The sequence below is a fragment of the Meriones unguiculatus genome, chromosome 14 (genome assembly GCF_030254825.1).
Source record: "Meriones unguiculatus strain TT.TT164.6M chromosome 14, Bangor_MerUng_6.1, whole genome shotgun sequence".
In the NCBI taxonomy this organism is placed as follows: domain Eukaryota; kingdom Metazoa; phylum Chordata; class Mammalia; order Rodentia; family Muridae; genus Meriones; species Meriones unguiculatus.
The window spans coordinates 15,036,181-15,052,220 of NC_083361.1; the positions used below are offsets into that span (position 1 = coordinate 15,036,181).

Sequence of the window (16,040 nt, forward strand, 5' to 3'; positions counted from 1 at the left end):
ACAGTGTTACAAAGGCTTTTGCCAAGAGTACTAAGTACTGGGAAGAATCTGGGCGCGGCTGGGGTGGGATTAGCATCTTCTGGAAGGCCTGAGGAGCTGACAGCTGAATGATGAGCTCAGGAATTACCTGCTGGTGCATTAGAGCCACAGCCAGGCAGTAACCCTGGGGCCGTGTGAGGACAGAGGGCCTTGGGGATAGTAGGCACACTGTTGAAAGATGTGCCCAGTCTGTCCAGCTCACGGCAGTTCTGAACTTGAGAAGCAGATCTGGGCACGGTGACTGTCTCAGAAGAGGCAGAACTGACAAAAGGCCACACTTTCTGGTGCTTTGGTGTCCTGACAGTTGCACCGACTCTACATGTGGTTGTGATTTGCAGGTGGGGTAAGAAGCTCATCATCGTGGCCTCGCAGGACATGCGCTACCGAGCCTTGATAGGCATGGAGGGAGACCCTGACCTGAAGCTTCCTGATTTCTCCTATTGCATTTTGGAGCGGTTAGGCCGGTCCAGGTGGCAAGGGGAGCTGCAGCGAGACCTTCACACCACTGCTTTCAAGTAAGAGCTAGGCTGGTGCCCTCACTTTAAATTACACAGCCGCTGTGCCGCACCCCAAGTGCCAGGGCCTGCTGCCATGTCTTCCCTAAGGCATGGCTGTTTGTTCCAGGCCACCGACTCTCATGACTTTTCTCTTGGGTTAGCAGCCTAGGCTGTGTTTGTGTCTGGTATTTATGTGCAAATGAGAAGCTACCCTGTATGGGTCAAGCTACCGGTGAAATAAACTGGGTAACCACTCTTTTCCTGCAGGGTCGACGCCGGCAAGCTTCATTATCACAGGAAAATTTTGAACAAGAATGGGCTCATTACAATGCAGTCACATGTGATCCGATTACCTACTGGAGCCCAGCAACACTCCATCCTCCTGCTCCTTAACCGCTTTCATGTGGACAGGTGAGGTTTGTAGAAAAAAAAGTATTTGTTATTTTCATCTTGTAATTATGTGTGTTTTTAAAATTTTGAAGGCAAAAGCGAAAGCTTTTCAGAAAGATATTTCATATTTGTTTCTGATGAATGTATATCCTGACCATCTAGAAAGCCTAGTAATTACACAGGAAAGAAGAGGGAAAAGCACAACCCAACAATAGGAACTGCTAATTAACATTTTATTAAGGAGTGGGGAAGAAAATTTTGAAGTAAACCCAATTTGATTGGAAACAGTGGCAAAGTTGTTGACTTATGTTAATTTCAGATTATGTGTGCTTCAGTCATACAGCCTAATAATTATCCTGTATGGTGACACCATAAGGTTCTGCCAAATGATCACAATGTGCCAAATGATCACAATGTGGGAAGGTGCCGTTTTGACCGGGTATTGTAGTCCTCCTGGAATAGAGCACTGTTAAAACAAGAACATTTTCTTAGTTAGGATTTTTGTTGCTGTGAAGAGACACCATGACCAGCCAACTCTTATAAAGGAAAATACTTACTTGGGGCTGGCTTACAGTTCAGAGATTTAGTCCATTATCATGGCAGGAAACATAGCAATATGTTGGCAGACATTATGCTGGAGAAGGAGCCGAAAATTCTACCTCCTGGTCCGAAAGCAGCAGAAGGAGACTGTGCCTCACCTGACAGATTTGAATATATATGAGACCTCAAAGCCCACCTCTACCTCAACACATTTCATCCAACAAGGCCACACCTAATAGTGCCACTCGCTAACAAACTATGGTCTATGGAGGCCACCTATTCAGACCAGCACACACATTCCCTTCTAAGGACCTCAATCTGGGAGTGAGCAAGCATGTTTTGTCTGACTTGCTCTTTGCAGTTGATGTACCTGGAAAGGGCATGGAAGAAAGAGCTGTGTGTTTTTATGAAGACAGCAAATCCTAGTTGTTCAGTCTTACCAATAAGGACTCAGGAGCCAGGTGCTGGGTTGAAAGCCTACTAGCTCAGAGAGGCAGAGAAAACACCCAGCTGACCTTCCTCCTCAGTTCACGTCTCCGAAAGACAAGCCATTTCTCCTTCTCCATACTGTCTTACATACCATTCAACCCAATGTCCCTCCTTCCTGTGTTTACTTATGTTCAACTAGTTGCTTGCTTATCCTCTTGACCTAGGGTTGACTTTATTTAGCTCTTGCTTACAGAAACCTCTTGGGTTAAAGGTGTGTGCTAGAGTTGATCTACACAACTACTTGTTTACAATAAATAGAAAGCTCATGGGTTAAAGGTGTGTGCTAGGGCTGAGCCATACCACAACAAGAAACAGTTTTTTTTTTCCAGTTCACAGTCTCGGGGGGTCACAGTAGGATCAGATATCCTGCAACAGTGTGCTACTTGCCTAGTCTCCCATATCTGTGTTTGTAGAAGGAAAAGTAGGGTAGGTAATAGCCAAGTAGGTACAGGACCCAGAAAAGCAGCCCTGAGTTGCATAAGCTCCAAACACTTAGGTTTGGTCACCAGTACTTTGTGGTGGGGATGGGCAGTGCCAAGAGGCATTTGGGAACCAGGTAAACAGACACATCCCTGGACCATAACTGGTTCTCTGTTGGCTGATTGTCAGATTTCCTGCCCTTTACCTCCTTAGCCAGGTACTCCCTCAAAGAGAGGTGAGTGAACACTCTGCAGTGAGCCTAACTTTAGTTTTCACACCCGCTGCAGTGCGTGTGACTTGACACAGGGTAGATACTCAGGTGCAGGCTGTTGACTGGGTGTCCAGAAAATCAATGCCATTCTCCTGTCAGACATCGTATAATTCTGAGTGCCCTTCACACCTGTACAGCCTGCTAGCACTGCCAACTCTACTACCCCTCAGTGTTTTCAAAATGCAAGTTTGGAGAGAACCGTGTTTTATATTTTTTACATTTTAATGGTTTACACCGTCCATTAGTTATGTAACTATGTTGCCAAACTTGAGACTGGCCTAACGTGGTGACACATACCTATCATTCCAGCACTTCTGAGGCTGAGGCATGAAGACCCTGAATTTGAGTCCAGCTTGGAATGCAGAATGAGACTGTCTGAAAAAAACAAATCAACAACAATAGCCCACTCAAGCAGTGGCCTATAGTTTAGCAGAATCTATGATGATAGCAGAAAGGTTGGAGAGAATGCACAGGGTGGCAGCCAAGTGGTAGGAGAAATTGCTCAGAGTAAGCCAACGTCACTGTTTTAGTCTTTGCCTCTTTGTTGGGCAAAGTCCCTGTGCCTCTGAACTAGTATTTTCTCTGTGTAAAATGGTCATGACATTGTTTCCCATGTGCCAGAGACAAGTGTGGAACCCATCTCCTCTTTGTTCCTTTCCTCACTGAGGATGCCATACATGTGGTTTCTCTTCCCTTCACATGAGGAGTCAAGCCACACTGCCCATGGCTAGCTGAACTGGCAGAATGTCTCCTTGTTCTCCTCCAACCCTTCCCCAGACATAGGCTGCATGAGCATGGGCTTCCTTAGAAGCCATTCTCTTATCATCACACACCAGCTTCACATTTGTGGACATCAGGTCAGTCACACCAGGGAGGCCAGAAGCAGAAGTATGAGAGGGCTTGATGGAGTGAAGGGAGCGCAGCATATATAAAAAGCTCCCAAGTCCTGGGCCTGGCCCTCATCATGAAATAACCCCCACTCTTCTTCAAGTGACGCGCAGGGCGGAACTTGAGAGCCCCTGTAAAGCTCCCAAGTCCTGGGCCTGGCCCTCATCATGAAATAACCCCCACTCTTCTTCAAGTGACGCGCAGGGCGGAACTTGAGAGCCCCTGTAAACCTCTCAGGTGTTCTCAAAGTAAGGAAGTTTAGAGATGGTTACGTTGATGTTTCTGCCCTAGTTTGTACACTTGTCACCATAACTTTGGGCTTGAATTGTCATCTGTAAAGTTGAGCTGGTCGTCACACTAGTAGCTGACTGGCCGGTGTCTTTTGCAGGAGGAGCAAGTATGACATCCTCATGGAGAAGCTGTCTATGATGCTGAGCACACGGAGCAACCAGATTGAGACTCTGGGCAAGCTCAGGGAGGAACTGGTAAGTCCTTTAGCGGGATCCTGGTGTGCAGCTTGCAGCTGCACACAGCCTGGGGAGCTTCAGAAGGGGGGTGCACTGAAGACTTGCAGCCCCATCCAGAACCCAGCAAAGGGTCTTTTCTTCTTTCTTTTTGTGGTGTTGCAAATTGAACATTAAAACTTCATGCCTGCTAAGCATTTTACCACTGAGCTATATCCCAGCCCTGGCCTTTCTTTTCTTTTGCACAGTGAGAAAATGCTATTTTTCTTTGAAGTTCTTACCCTTGACTGACTTCATTCCCTCTGGGGTTTGCTCTCAGACCCATCATCAGAGTTTGTGTGGGATGGTAAATTTTGACATTTAGATTTTCTTTCATCATGAAACTTGTAATTTTACTCGCAGTGGCGAAGTAGCAGGGAGGAAAAAACAATTACTGACTTGCTGTGTCCCAGGCTCAGGAATATCAGCTGTGAAGGGGTGAGTGTGAGAGGAAGCAAGCTTGTGGTGGCCCTGCTGCCTGGTGCCAGGGGTGGTTCTCAGTGGAACGTTAGCCAAGAGCCAGTATTACACATGGAGAAGACACCACCCTGGAGGTACAGCCATGCAGCTGGATGCCGCTGCTCAGAATCCAGGTTTTTCATGCAGCAGTTGGTCTTCAGTGGCCTCTCTGATGACATCTATAAGGACACTCATCAAGAGTTACCTGTGCTATGCTAGACTTTGATTTCATCATTTACAGGGAGAGGGCCTCTTCCCATCCTGAGAGCCATTGCATCCCTGTCTCCTCGGGGGCCACAAACTGGCCTGACATCTTTGTTTTTTCACCTGAGATTTCAGATAGAAATTTAAGTCTGAGAGCTGAGGCAGGACTGGCCCCACTGGTGCTCATGATGGCAACCATCTGGAAGGGACCAGCCCTGCCAAGTTCTTCCACTTCCTGTTGCCTTCCAGATGCTGGCAGAATTAATGCCTTCGCCATCCCAGATGTCCTGCAGTTTGGGAATGGAGTGTATTTCTCTGTTTCAGTTGATCAAAAAATGGGGTATCAAAAGAGACTTTCATAGAAGTCAAGAGACTTCCATAGAAGTCCAGAGACTTCCATTAAAGTGAGGAAAATTGCTACAAGCTAAGGAAAGCTGTCTGCTTCTTTGTACTTTCATGTTCTTGTCCCAGTGTATTCTCTAGGGATTGGAACACTTGTACCCCTTCCTTGGGGACAGGAAGCAGCTAGTCTCGCTGGGGTCAGCTCTGTGGCCTCACTGCTCCAAGAACATCTTTGAGCATGTGGCTCAGTGAGTGTTTCAGTCAGACCTGGATCAGCCTTGAGAGTAGCAGAAATGGGTGAAGATGGCCAGTGGTACTGTCACCAGGCCATGTAGTTGGGAGAGTGAGTGGATGAACACACAATGGGAGATGTGGCCCAATTCAGCTTGGACAGCTTCACAGCAGCTTACAGTGGACTTTCCCCAGGAGAGCTAGGGCTTTTAGAGGCAGCAGTGATTGGATATAGTGGGAGATGAAGGTGAGGGAAGATGAGGGAGGTCTTGAGGCCTTGGCTTAGACTGGAATCTGGAAACTTTAGCCTCCGGTAGTGGCTGTGTCAGTAGCCCCTTGGAGAAGCCCAGGTAGAAGCAAACAGTGGCAGCATGAGGCACTGAGAAAAGGACACTGGCTGGATTCTGGCCAGTAGGCTACCATTGGGCCTTGAACTGGAGTTGTATTTTGAAGATGATACTCGACAGTGGTGAGTGGTGACCCAGCTGGGATGTGAGAGGACTGACATAAGGTCTGAAGATGTAACTCAGGCTTTAGGTCTGAGAAGCGTGCACTCAGGTAGACTGGAATGTGACAGCAGGCCTTTGGTGAGAAGGGCGGGCTCAGAGGCTTGTGTAGGGCTGCCGTGTATTCTGAGCTAAGGGCATAGGAGGAAAGAACAGTGTGGGTGAGGAGGGTCACTCTGTGAGCCGGAGGCTGAGATTTCTGGAGGACAAAGGCCTTCTGGGTGTTCTCTGCGGGTGTCTAGTCTCCAGTGAAATCCAAGGAGAACCCACTAAATTAGCCTGTAGCTGACGTGGGTGCTGTCCTTGGCAAGGCTCCTGCTGTTCTCTCTGCTGGGCCAAATGTGCAGTTTCCCTGAAGGCAGGACCATGTCATCTTCCCTCATTCTGGATGGTCCTGAGCCTAACACCATATGCTTGGGCTAGGGCTTGATGGATGAGTTTCCAAAGGCTCTTTCTAGCTGACAGGCTCAGCCAAATTAACAACAGGCACTACGTACAAACCAGCGTGTTTGAAGGAGCCAGATGGGACTCATCGGGATTTCTTGGATAACCATATGTTCTGTAGCCCAGTGGTGAAAGTACTGGCTCCTTTGAGTGGGCTGCAGATGTGTGCTGAGACCCATAGACATTAGCTATCTCTGTCCCAGTGTACCAGGCAGACCCCAAGACTCAAGAGCACCACTGAATCATGAGTGCCTTCTCTTCACCTTTTCATACCTTGCTTGCCATGGGTAATAAAGCCAGGTGGTAACAACAGTTGATGTAGTATAGATTTTAAAACTTTGTTGTTGGTAGCCGTCAGAGAGAAGTGCCACACATGTGACAGACAACAGACAGCAGCTGACTTTCAGTTGCGCTATGCAAGGGTCTGCCAGGGAGTGTAGACCTACAGAACCTTGGGACCACATGCCTGCTGGGAACAGAGCTGTTTGGTCACCTCTCTCTGGCTCGTGCTTGAGAATCTGTGTCAAATGACAACTTGCTGGGGTACTGGGATGGAACTCAGGTCCTCTGGCTTGGTGGCGAGTACCTTTCCCACTAAACCATCTCTCTGACTCCTTAGTTAACTTTAAATTCTCTCTCCACCCCCACCCCACCCCCCACACACTGGCTTTGAGGGGCCTATTTGTTAGTAATTCATACACACACTTGGATTTTAAAAAAACAGAATGGAAAAGTGTCTTGTGGAAAGTCTCCTCTTAGCTCTGCTCCCACCTGTCTCACCCCACCCTGTCTACCCTCCAGGGCCTCTAAAGCACATCTCTTCTCCCTCTTATATTCATTCACAGCAGGGTGATTTCTGTACTCTTCCAGACCTTTTTCAGTTTCCTGAGTGCAGTTTGGCAGTCTCATTAGTACCTGTGGCAATTCTTCAGTTACTGTCAGTTGGTAATTCCATCTTGAACTCTGCTGTTTCTGCAGTGCTGGGATTCCCCAGTACTGAAACTTAGCAGTCCCTGTGGGCTTGTGTTTTGCAGGGGCTATGTGAAAGGACATTCAAGCGTCTGTACCAGTACATGTTGAATGCTGGGCTGGCCAAGGTGGTGTCCCTTCCCTTACAGGAGATTCACCCTGAGTGTGGTCCCTGTAAGACTAAGAAAGGTAAGAGCAGAGCCTTGTGGCCTACTGGCTTTCCCTGCTGTCATTTTGTCTGGTCACATCTGCCTTGAAGTATGAAGATTACGCTGTTCTTTCAGTTCCTTAATGTTCAGTGCCTTCCATCTAAAAAGGTTCTGACCTGTAGCTGCCCTGCCTTCTAGCCAACACCTCTGCAAGCGTGCCCTCCAGCAGTCTTCCCTCCTTTACCAGTCCCTTCTTCATTCCTTCATTCATTCTGTTTTTTGGTACTAGGGACTGAAGCCATAGTGTTGTGCATTCTGGGGTCAATGGCTCTACCACTGAGTTGGTTATCCAGCCCTGTTTGAAGAACAGTCATGTCATATAACCATGAGAATATGTTCCCAGTGTGAACAGCACAGCATGTACTCACACATGATAGTGAGGGTCAGACAGTCCGTGTAGCCTCCTGATGTAATCAAGAGATAGTCAGCACAAAAGTGTACAAGGTTGGATGGATATACAGGCATACTGCTTATAATAATGAACATTTTCTTCAAGTAGGAATAATATGTTCTAAATTATCATAGTACTGTGTACACCAGTAACATAGTAGTTGATTATCAAGCATTAAGGACTGTATGTCACTATGCTGTGGTTTTCCCACTAATGCACAACAACCATTACCCTTTCACAGCAAAAGGTCACTAAGCAATAGAGGTTTTTAACTTCTTTATGACTCTGATACCACTGCTGTGTGTGAAGCACACATGACTGCCTGCTCTGCACTTCATGACCTCCTGCAGCCCTACAAGCGTGATCACAGTATCAACATCTTACATGTAAGAAAGCTCAGATGCTCAGTGGGTTGAGTTTGCTAAACAAGCTAAAATCTGAGTTCAGGTCCCTTAGAACCCCGTGTGCTGGAATGCGCCTATAATCTTGGTGTAGTGTGCCTGGGGATTGTGAGTGAAAATAAGTGGATCCCTGATGCTTGCTGGCCCACTAGCTTAGCCTAATTGGTGAGCTGTAGGTTCAGTGACAGACCCAGTTGCAAAAAAAAAAAAAAAAATGAAGGTAGAAAGCAATTGACATAGGACTAATATCAACTTCTGACCTACAGACACACACACACACATGTTGAGCAGTCAGTATTCGACTGGTGTGGGCTGTAAAGAAGCTTAAGCTAGAGGCTGGAGAGATGGCTCAGTGGTAAAGAAGCTTAAGCTGGAGGCTGGAGAGATGGCTCAATGGTTAAGAGGACCAGCTGCTCCTCCAGTGGACCCCCAACTGGGGGCTCACGACCATCTGTGACTTCAGACCAAAGAAATCTGATGCCTTCTGGTGTCTGAGAGCATTGCATGCCCATGGTGCACAGGTACACATGCCGGCAAAACACCCATACATATAAAAATTCACAAAATGCCCTTCCACAAGGACGGGGGCTTATAACACCTTAGCAACCTCCCTTATTTAGGCCTTTATTTTCTCTAGTTTTTATTCTTGTCCCATGCTGTTTGTCTCTTGCTTGACCAAATCTTTATAAAATGACAGTTGGAGCTTTCAGCAAGTTAGGACGGTTGGAAGATAAATGTTTTTCTCTGCAGTCAGCCCAAATGCTACCAAATTATGATAGGGACATAGCAAGAGTAACCAAGAAATACAAAGAACGGGGCAGCAGACATGCAGGGGCTCTCAGCCAGACTTGGTGCTCAAAACTGCTGGAGATGTACTAACAGGAGAGCAGACTGGGAAAGCGAAATGGGTGGCAGCTACAAGCTGCACCTCCTAACTGGAAATAAGCTAGGAAATCAAAGATTCCAGGTGCCTTTGAAAGAACATACAGATGGGGCTGAGATTGGAGGGGCCGACAGTCTGTGGGAGAAGCATTACACCTCGCTTTTCTCCTGTATCCCATATGTCAGGAGCCAACAGGGTTTCTGCATGTGTGGGCGTGAGAACAGGCCTGGGACAAAGTGGAGTGCCGGTGGAGGACGTGTGATTATCAGGAGGTGTGATTCCTAACAGCTGCTGGTTCCTCTGGCTGTCTCCTGAGTCCTCTCATTTGATGATGTTCTACCATGGTTTCCTAGACTCTTACTACTTACTTCCACAGCCACATGCTGCAGGCAAGACCAGAGGAAAGGAATGTGGAACGGGAGTTCTTGTCTATGCTGATTAAGGCAGGGTTCAGGATCTCCAGCCACAGCCTCTGAAACAGCAGAGGGACTGGAGATAGGACATGGAGCTCATCTGAGGAAGGCAAGCCCTGTACCACTGAGCTGCACTCCAAAGCCTTCAGTGCCTTTCTAAAAGGGAGCATCAGCTCTTAGAACTATCCAGCCCCTCAAACACTGACAGCCAGACTTAGAATCCCTAGGCCTGGGACTGGAGACGCCTGTACTGCAGAAAGTAACCAGTTGAAGAGCAAAGTCCTCTACATGCTGAATGCTGGAGTTTTCTAGCCAAAGAAAACAGCTCATCACTTTCCTAACACACTTGGCAACTGACCCTTACTGAAACACAGGTGATGAAGCTTTTCCCTTCTCATGTCTTTCTGAAATCCTGATATCCAGGCAGCATCCTGAAGCAACCACATTGTTGAGGAAAATGAAGCCTAATAGAATCCAGGGAAACAGAAACCTTCAATGGTTTCAATGATTAGAAGAAAACTCAGTTCTCAGAGCAGAGCAGATACTGTGTTCATGAAAGCACAGTCAGGAGCTCTGAGGAAGGAAAAAAGAAAGGAAAGAGGTTATCAGTAGTTCAGTGGAATAAGAGAGAGTTAAGAGAAAAGTGCACAGTAAGCTCTCAAGAAAGAAAATGCAGTGCTAAGTTGAAGCTAGAAAGGGGCCGGGCCAAGGAGGGAGTGGAGTCACATGTCTCCTGAAAGGGGGCGCTGCTGAGCTGCCGGTAACCAACTTTCTCCCACTTGGCCCTACCTCTTAATGGTTCTGTCACCCTGTAGCAGCACAGACTGACAGCTAGGCCCTTAACAGTAGTCCTTTGGGGACACTTTTCCAAACCATAGCACAGAGAACCATGCAAGAAGATTGGGGTGGGGAAAACTTAAAAATGAATTGGAACTTTTTGACATCCAAATGACATAGGCTTCTAGATGAAAAGAAACCGCCATGTTTCTAATATAGTGAACATAAATCCACAATAAGATCCAACACTGCAAGACTTCTCCAGGAAACCCTGGGCTTCCCAGTGGACTAAAGCAGGGTCAGAGCTGTCAGCATTCTGCAGGGAGGGGCTAGCAGGATGGCCCAGTGGGTGAAAACACCAGCAAGCATCCCTGGGGTGTTACTTTGCTGTGATGAAACACCATGATCAAGGCAACCTACAGAAGGAAGGGTTTCTTTTGGCTTTTGGTTCCAGGAGGCATGGCAGCATGTAATAAGGATAGTGGCAGGAACAGGAACCTGAGTGCTCATATCTCAACCATGAGCATAAAGCAGAGAGGGCAAATTAGAAGTCAGTAAAGCTTTTTGCTCTCATACTTCCTCCAGAAAGGCTGCGTGGCTGAAACCTTCCACAGTACTCCTGACTGGGGACCAAGTATTCAAATGGCTGGGACTATAAGGGACATTCCTCACTAAAACCACCACACCCGAAAACTTGAAGTTGATCCCCAGAACCCTCATCAGAAAGCTAGATGATGTGGCTGGTACTCCTAGGCACATCACTCCCACAGTAGAATGGAAGGCAGGCCGAATTTGTTTGAAGCTCACAATCATGGCAGCGCCGTACGAAGTGCAGCCACAAAAGTAACCAGAAACTCTATCTCAGAAGGAAGGAGAAGTGGGTGGTGGTGGCACACTCCTTTAGTCCCAGCACGCCAGAGGCAGAGGCAAGTGGATCTCAGCTTGTTCTGTAAGCCAGGTCAGCCAGGGCTATTACACAGAGAAACCCTGTCTCTGGGGGTGGGGTGGGGGGGACAGAGAACCAACCTCCAAAACATTGTCCTCTGACCTCCACATGTACACCATTGCACACAAACGCCTGAACCCCTCCCCCCACATGCACACAATGTTTTGTTTTGTTTTGTTTTTAATTCTGAAGGAATTGGAGCACTAACCTAGAGTCCTTTCTTTAGTTTTGCCATGAATGAGGACAGGAGGAGACTAGTTCATGTAGTCCACATTCGAACATGTTTCCTCTTTCCTAGGAACTGTCGAGTGACAGAATAGACCAAGACACAGGGGACCATGAGGCCTAGGAAGCCCAGACAGGTAAAGGGGAGCCCTGACAAGATATGACAGATGCAGAGTGGGAGGGCTTAGGAGCACAGAGGTACATTTTCGTGTTCTGGGCCATTAGAAGCAAGGTGCTAAAAATAACAGGCTCCAATAATTTGTTCTTCTGTGAGGAGCCACTAAGAAAGAATCTGTATTGCTGTGTAGGCCACTGTGGCCAGAGTTTTCTTCCAGACTTGAGGGGAGGTTCCTGCAAATTTAAATAACCACTTGACACTAACAGCTATCCTAGCTTACGACTTCCTGTCAGGACTACCTTCAGGATGTTCCTTGACCTCTCTGTCTCAGCTTCCCCAGCTGGTTCATAGGCGTGATAGCACCTCCTAAGGTACTGTGGTGCTCACTCAGGGTGGTGTGCTCGGAGTAGGTCCGCAGGCTCCTGGCATGTAGTGTAGGTCAAGACAGGGGCTTTGTTTTGTTTGAGACAGTTTTACTGTATAGCCCAGGGCTGGCCTAAAGCTCATCAAGATCTAAAAGTACTGGAATTAAGGGCATCCAACACCACAACTGGCTAGAGGTGTGTTTTGTTTAATCTGCAGCATTTGTTTTCATTGAGTGTGTTTCTGGAATTTAAAACACGGCTTTATTTATTTATTTATTTATTTATTTATAACCTGGGAAGTCTTGAGTGCAAAGAAGTAAACAGTATTACATTTTCTTCATGGTAATTGACATGGGCCCACCTCCTCACTCACCAGTGACACCGGCCTTCTCCTACATAATACACAGTCTGTTTCCCTTTTGTTCTGTCATCACCTTCAAGATGTGTCTGTGCACAGGGTACCACCTTAAGCCTGGCCTGGGAGGACAGGACTTCCCAGAATGGGAATGACTCAATGCAGTTAGTGATAAAGAGGTGGCACCCAGCCATCCACTCCGGGAGGCAGAGGCAGGCAGATCCCAGTGAGTGTGAGACCAGCCTGATATCCAAAGCTAGTCCAGGACAGCAAAGCTACACAGAGAAACCCTGCCAAGCTAACCAGTCAGGACGTTTAGACTGTTTAGACTATCATGTGCGCATCAGGCCCATCTAATCGCTGATGTTCTTAGCCATGGTAGCCCCTTTACCAACACAATCTCCCATCCTTGTTGCTTGCGTTTGCAACCTGGACTCCTCCAGCTCTTCCCTTTGTCTCATGGCCCTGAGTGACCTTGTGCTGGGTCCTGAGCCCTGTGAGGAGTTGGCCACACCCTTTGCATGCTTTGTGTCCTCAGTGCTTGGGCAGAATCAGCTTGGAGCCAAGTGAGTGCTTGTAGTGTAATTTAATCAGGTGCCACTTCAGTTGCTTTTCTTATGCAGGAAACAAGCTGAAACAGTTTTCAAGGGTTTCTGCCTTGAGCTCTGTCAGTTCTGTTTTTAATTAGCATAAAATGTTTCTTTCACTGCATTATGGAATAGAGGCTTAAATAATAAATAAAGATGATGTATTACTTCATGTGAATTTACAGGTATGCCTGAGTATATAAGAATTGTTTTCAAACCCCTTAAACAGAGTTTTGATTTAGGCATATTTTGTACTCACACTTTGCCATATCAATTTGGCAAAAGCAAAATAAGCTTTGTAATGAAAGCAGTTGCCCTGAACTGCTCTGATTTACAAATTTTAATTATTTTCCTCAAGTATTCTCTAGCCACTGTGTGTTTATTAAATTGTGCTGAGAAAAAGAAGGAAAGAGAAGCGAATTTGTCAACTCCTTCCAACAAGATCCCAGTTGGAAACACTTGGTGGAACGCCTCTGCGTGCTGGCTGATGACTGAGGCAGTCAGCTCAAATCCAGTTCTGAAGGGGACTGGGACTGAGTTCCCCTCCAGAGCCGATGTCCTTCAGACACTAATTTCAGTATGCATCCCCGCCTTTGAGTTTTTATAGTTAAAGTGAAGATCTAACAGTTGAGCCGAGAAAGCAATTCCGTTTGCAGTAACTTGGAACAAATTTAACAGAATATGTGTAGATCAATTACTGTGAAAACCATAAAACTGCTTCAATTCAAGATCTATGTAAACAGAAGTGGATCAAGCTGGGCAACATTATGAAAAGTCTCCCCAAACAAATGTGACTCAGCACAGTCCATGTCTGATTCCAGACCTGTGGGAGCTGAGGGTCCAATTCTAAAATCCATACTAAGTGCAGGGAACCCAGAAAGCTAAACGGTCCTGGGGAAAAGGGTGAAGTAGAACTCACATTCTGCCTCCATACCCTGCTGCACAGCAGCAGGAACCAGACAGTGTGGCAGACAGGGCCCAGAGGACGTGCAGGTCAGCAAAGCAGATCAACAGCCTACAAGAGGCCCCTGTGAGGTGGCTCAGCTGGTTCATGCTAAGACAGGCGAAGAAAGAATGGCCACCACAGTGGCATTGTCATGTGACTGCACCTGTAGGAAAGTTCAGTGGGAACATCTGGAAGAGAATTGTGAATGTTTAGGGAACAGCATGGGTAGAGGAATGGAGGTGATAAGAATCTGGCTGGTAGTAAATGTATAGGTTGTGATTTGTACCCACTGAAAAGATGGATATGAAAAAAATGTCAGTCAAGCTGTTAAATTAAAAATAAAAACTAATCCAAGATATGTAACAAGGTACATCAAAGTAAATGATGACTATTAAGGGAACGTTCAAAAATTATAGGAGGATTAAAGTATACAACCTAGGAGAGAAATGAGTCATATAATGAATAACAAAAGTGCAGTAAAATAACTGTACAGGCCTAAAAGAGAGTCAAAACCAAGAAGAGTAGAAAAGAATAAAGTCTAAAAGACCCAGGGAAAAAGGGTGAGCAAAGGCATAAAAACAAAGGGTCAGAGTTGTCACAGATTTCAGAAGCCTTAGAACTTTAGTGGTGTGTTTTTAAGATGATGAAAACAGTTAAAACAATACGCAGTTTAAAAAACATGATGAAAGTGATTAAAGGACACCAGCTATAAGAATGAAAACTAATTACTATCAATAATTAATGCACATAAAAGGAGCAAGACGATGGCAGAAACTATTAAAGGAAAAACTCAGCTAAGGGATAAGGTTTACCAGGGTATCAATACCTGCTTGAGTCACTCACACAGGGGAAAGGGTGGTATCTCTTGGAGCAGCCCTTTTCCCTTTTCTAGGGGTGGCAGCTGTCGGCAGAAATTCACATGAATGTCCTACCTTTGGTGGACGGGGTCAGCAGTGATGGTGGCAGGCAGCACACTCTGGACCAGTGGCTGCCAGGGTGTGGAAGGACGGGACTGGTGGGATTTCCCCTGTGCCTTCCTAGGGTGTATCCAGCTGATTGCTTAGGGTGGAGCCTGGATGACTCATGGTTGCCTATATATGATGGCCAGCCTGGTAACGGGAAAAGTAGGGGCTAGGGGCATGGCTGCAACACGTCTCAGCCAAGTCATGCTAGCTTCCCAAGCGGTGCCGGGCACTGGTCCTCACAGGCTTTCTGGTGCTGTTCTGTTCAGCACTGCAGCTCCAGCAACCTTTCCCACAGCTTCTTATACTTCAGGACCGAAGGGACCTAATTGTGCCAGGTGTTGACCCAGATCAAGTATTTGGGAGGTGCTATTTGATGATGACTGGAACTATAGCTCCAAAACAGTGATAGTTTCTAAACCTTTGTTAAGCCCCTGTGTGTGTGTTGGTATCAGTATTCTTGTCTCTTTGTGCAGTAAGAAAGACCTGTCTGTGGTCTTGTCCTAGGCTTTAAAAAGAGGAAAAACAGGCAAGACAATACTATTGTCTCACTTGAGGGTCAGTCATGCCAGGGAAGGAACACCCAGTTAAAATGCTGGGCACTGTTGTACATTTTCCCTGCTCCTCCTAACCTTTGGTTTTTTTTTTTTTTTTTTTTTTTCTTCATTGCATTGCCAAGACCATGGGGAACACGGCTCACTGCTCAGATCATCAGGAGAGAGAGTGCTGGTGCAGGGATTTGAGCAAAGAATATATGACAGGGGTCTGCAGGGGTTAGTCTCAGTCCCTTACGCTACCACTGTTCAGAGATTGAGTGGGACTTACGAGGAAAGGGAAGTTTATGGGCCTGAGCCTGGGCCTGTGCTGAGAAGAGCCACCAGGGCCCCGGCATCTGCAGATCTGACTCCTTGCAAGCCTCCCCTCAAGCCACTGGCCATATTCACCACAGCCACAAACCACCTGCCTACAAAGCGAACGCAGTATCACTTGCCTGCCATACAGACATTCTTTCTTCAGCGTACCTTGCTGTTCAGCCCATCTTTGCTCCCTTTCTTTGCCCCATCTCTCTGCCTAGAGTACCTGTCCTCCATGGCCAGGCTGTCATATTCATCCTTTACTGTCCCGTGAGCTGGACAGACATCTGTTCCACTCTACCTTCTAGCTCACCCTCAGGCTCCCCAGGTGTGCTGGAGATAGAGCCCTGGGAAGTGTGGCATGCCCTGCAGAGCAGAGTCCCGCAGTCCCCCAGCCAGAGAGCATGCATGCCGCA

The 16,040-nt window shown here is 47.0% G+C and overlaps 1 protein-coding gene across 2 annotated transcripts in view; it reads left to right on the forward strand.

The window, feature by feature from the left end:
* Positions 1–16,040, forward strand: part of Gtf3c1 (general transcription factor IIIC subunit 1) — a 67,590-nt gene that overhangs the window by 8,303 nt on the left and 43,247 nt on the right. For both annotated transcript variants that reach the window (XM_060366864.1, XM_060366865.1), the window contains exons 3-6: positions 378–554; positions 804–947; positions 3,923–4,019; positions 7,258–7,381. In XM_060366864.1, the coding sequence (XP_060222847.1) occupies positions 378–554; positions 804–947; positions 3,923–4,019; positions 7,258–7,381 (542 nt within the window). The remainder of the gene's footprint in view (positions 1–377; positions 555–803; positions 948–3,922; positions 4,020–7,257; positions 7,382–16,040) is intronic.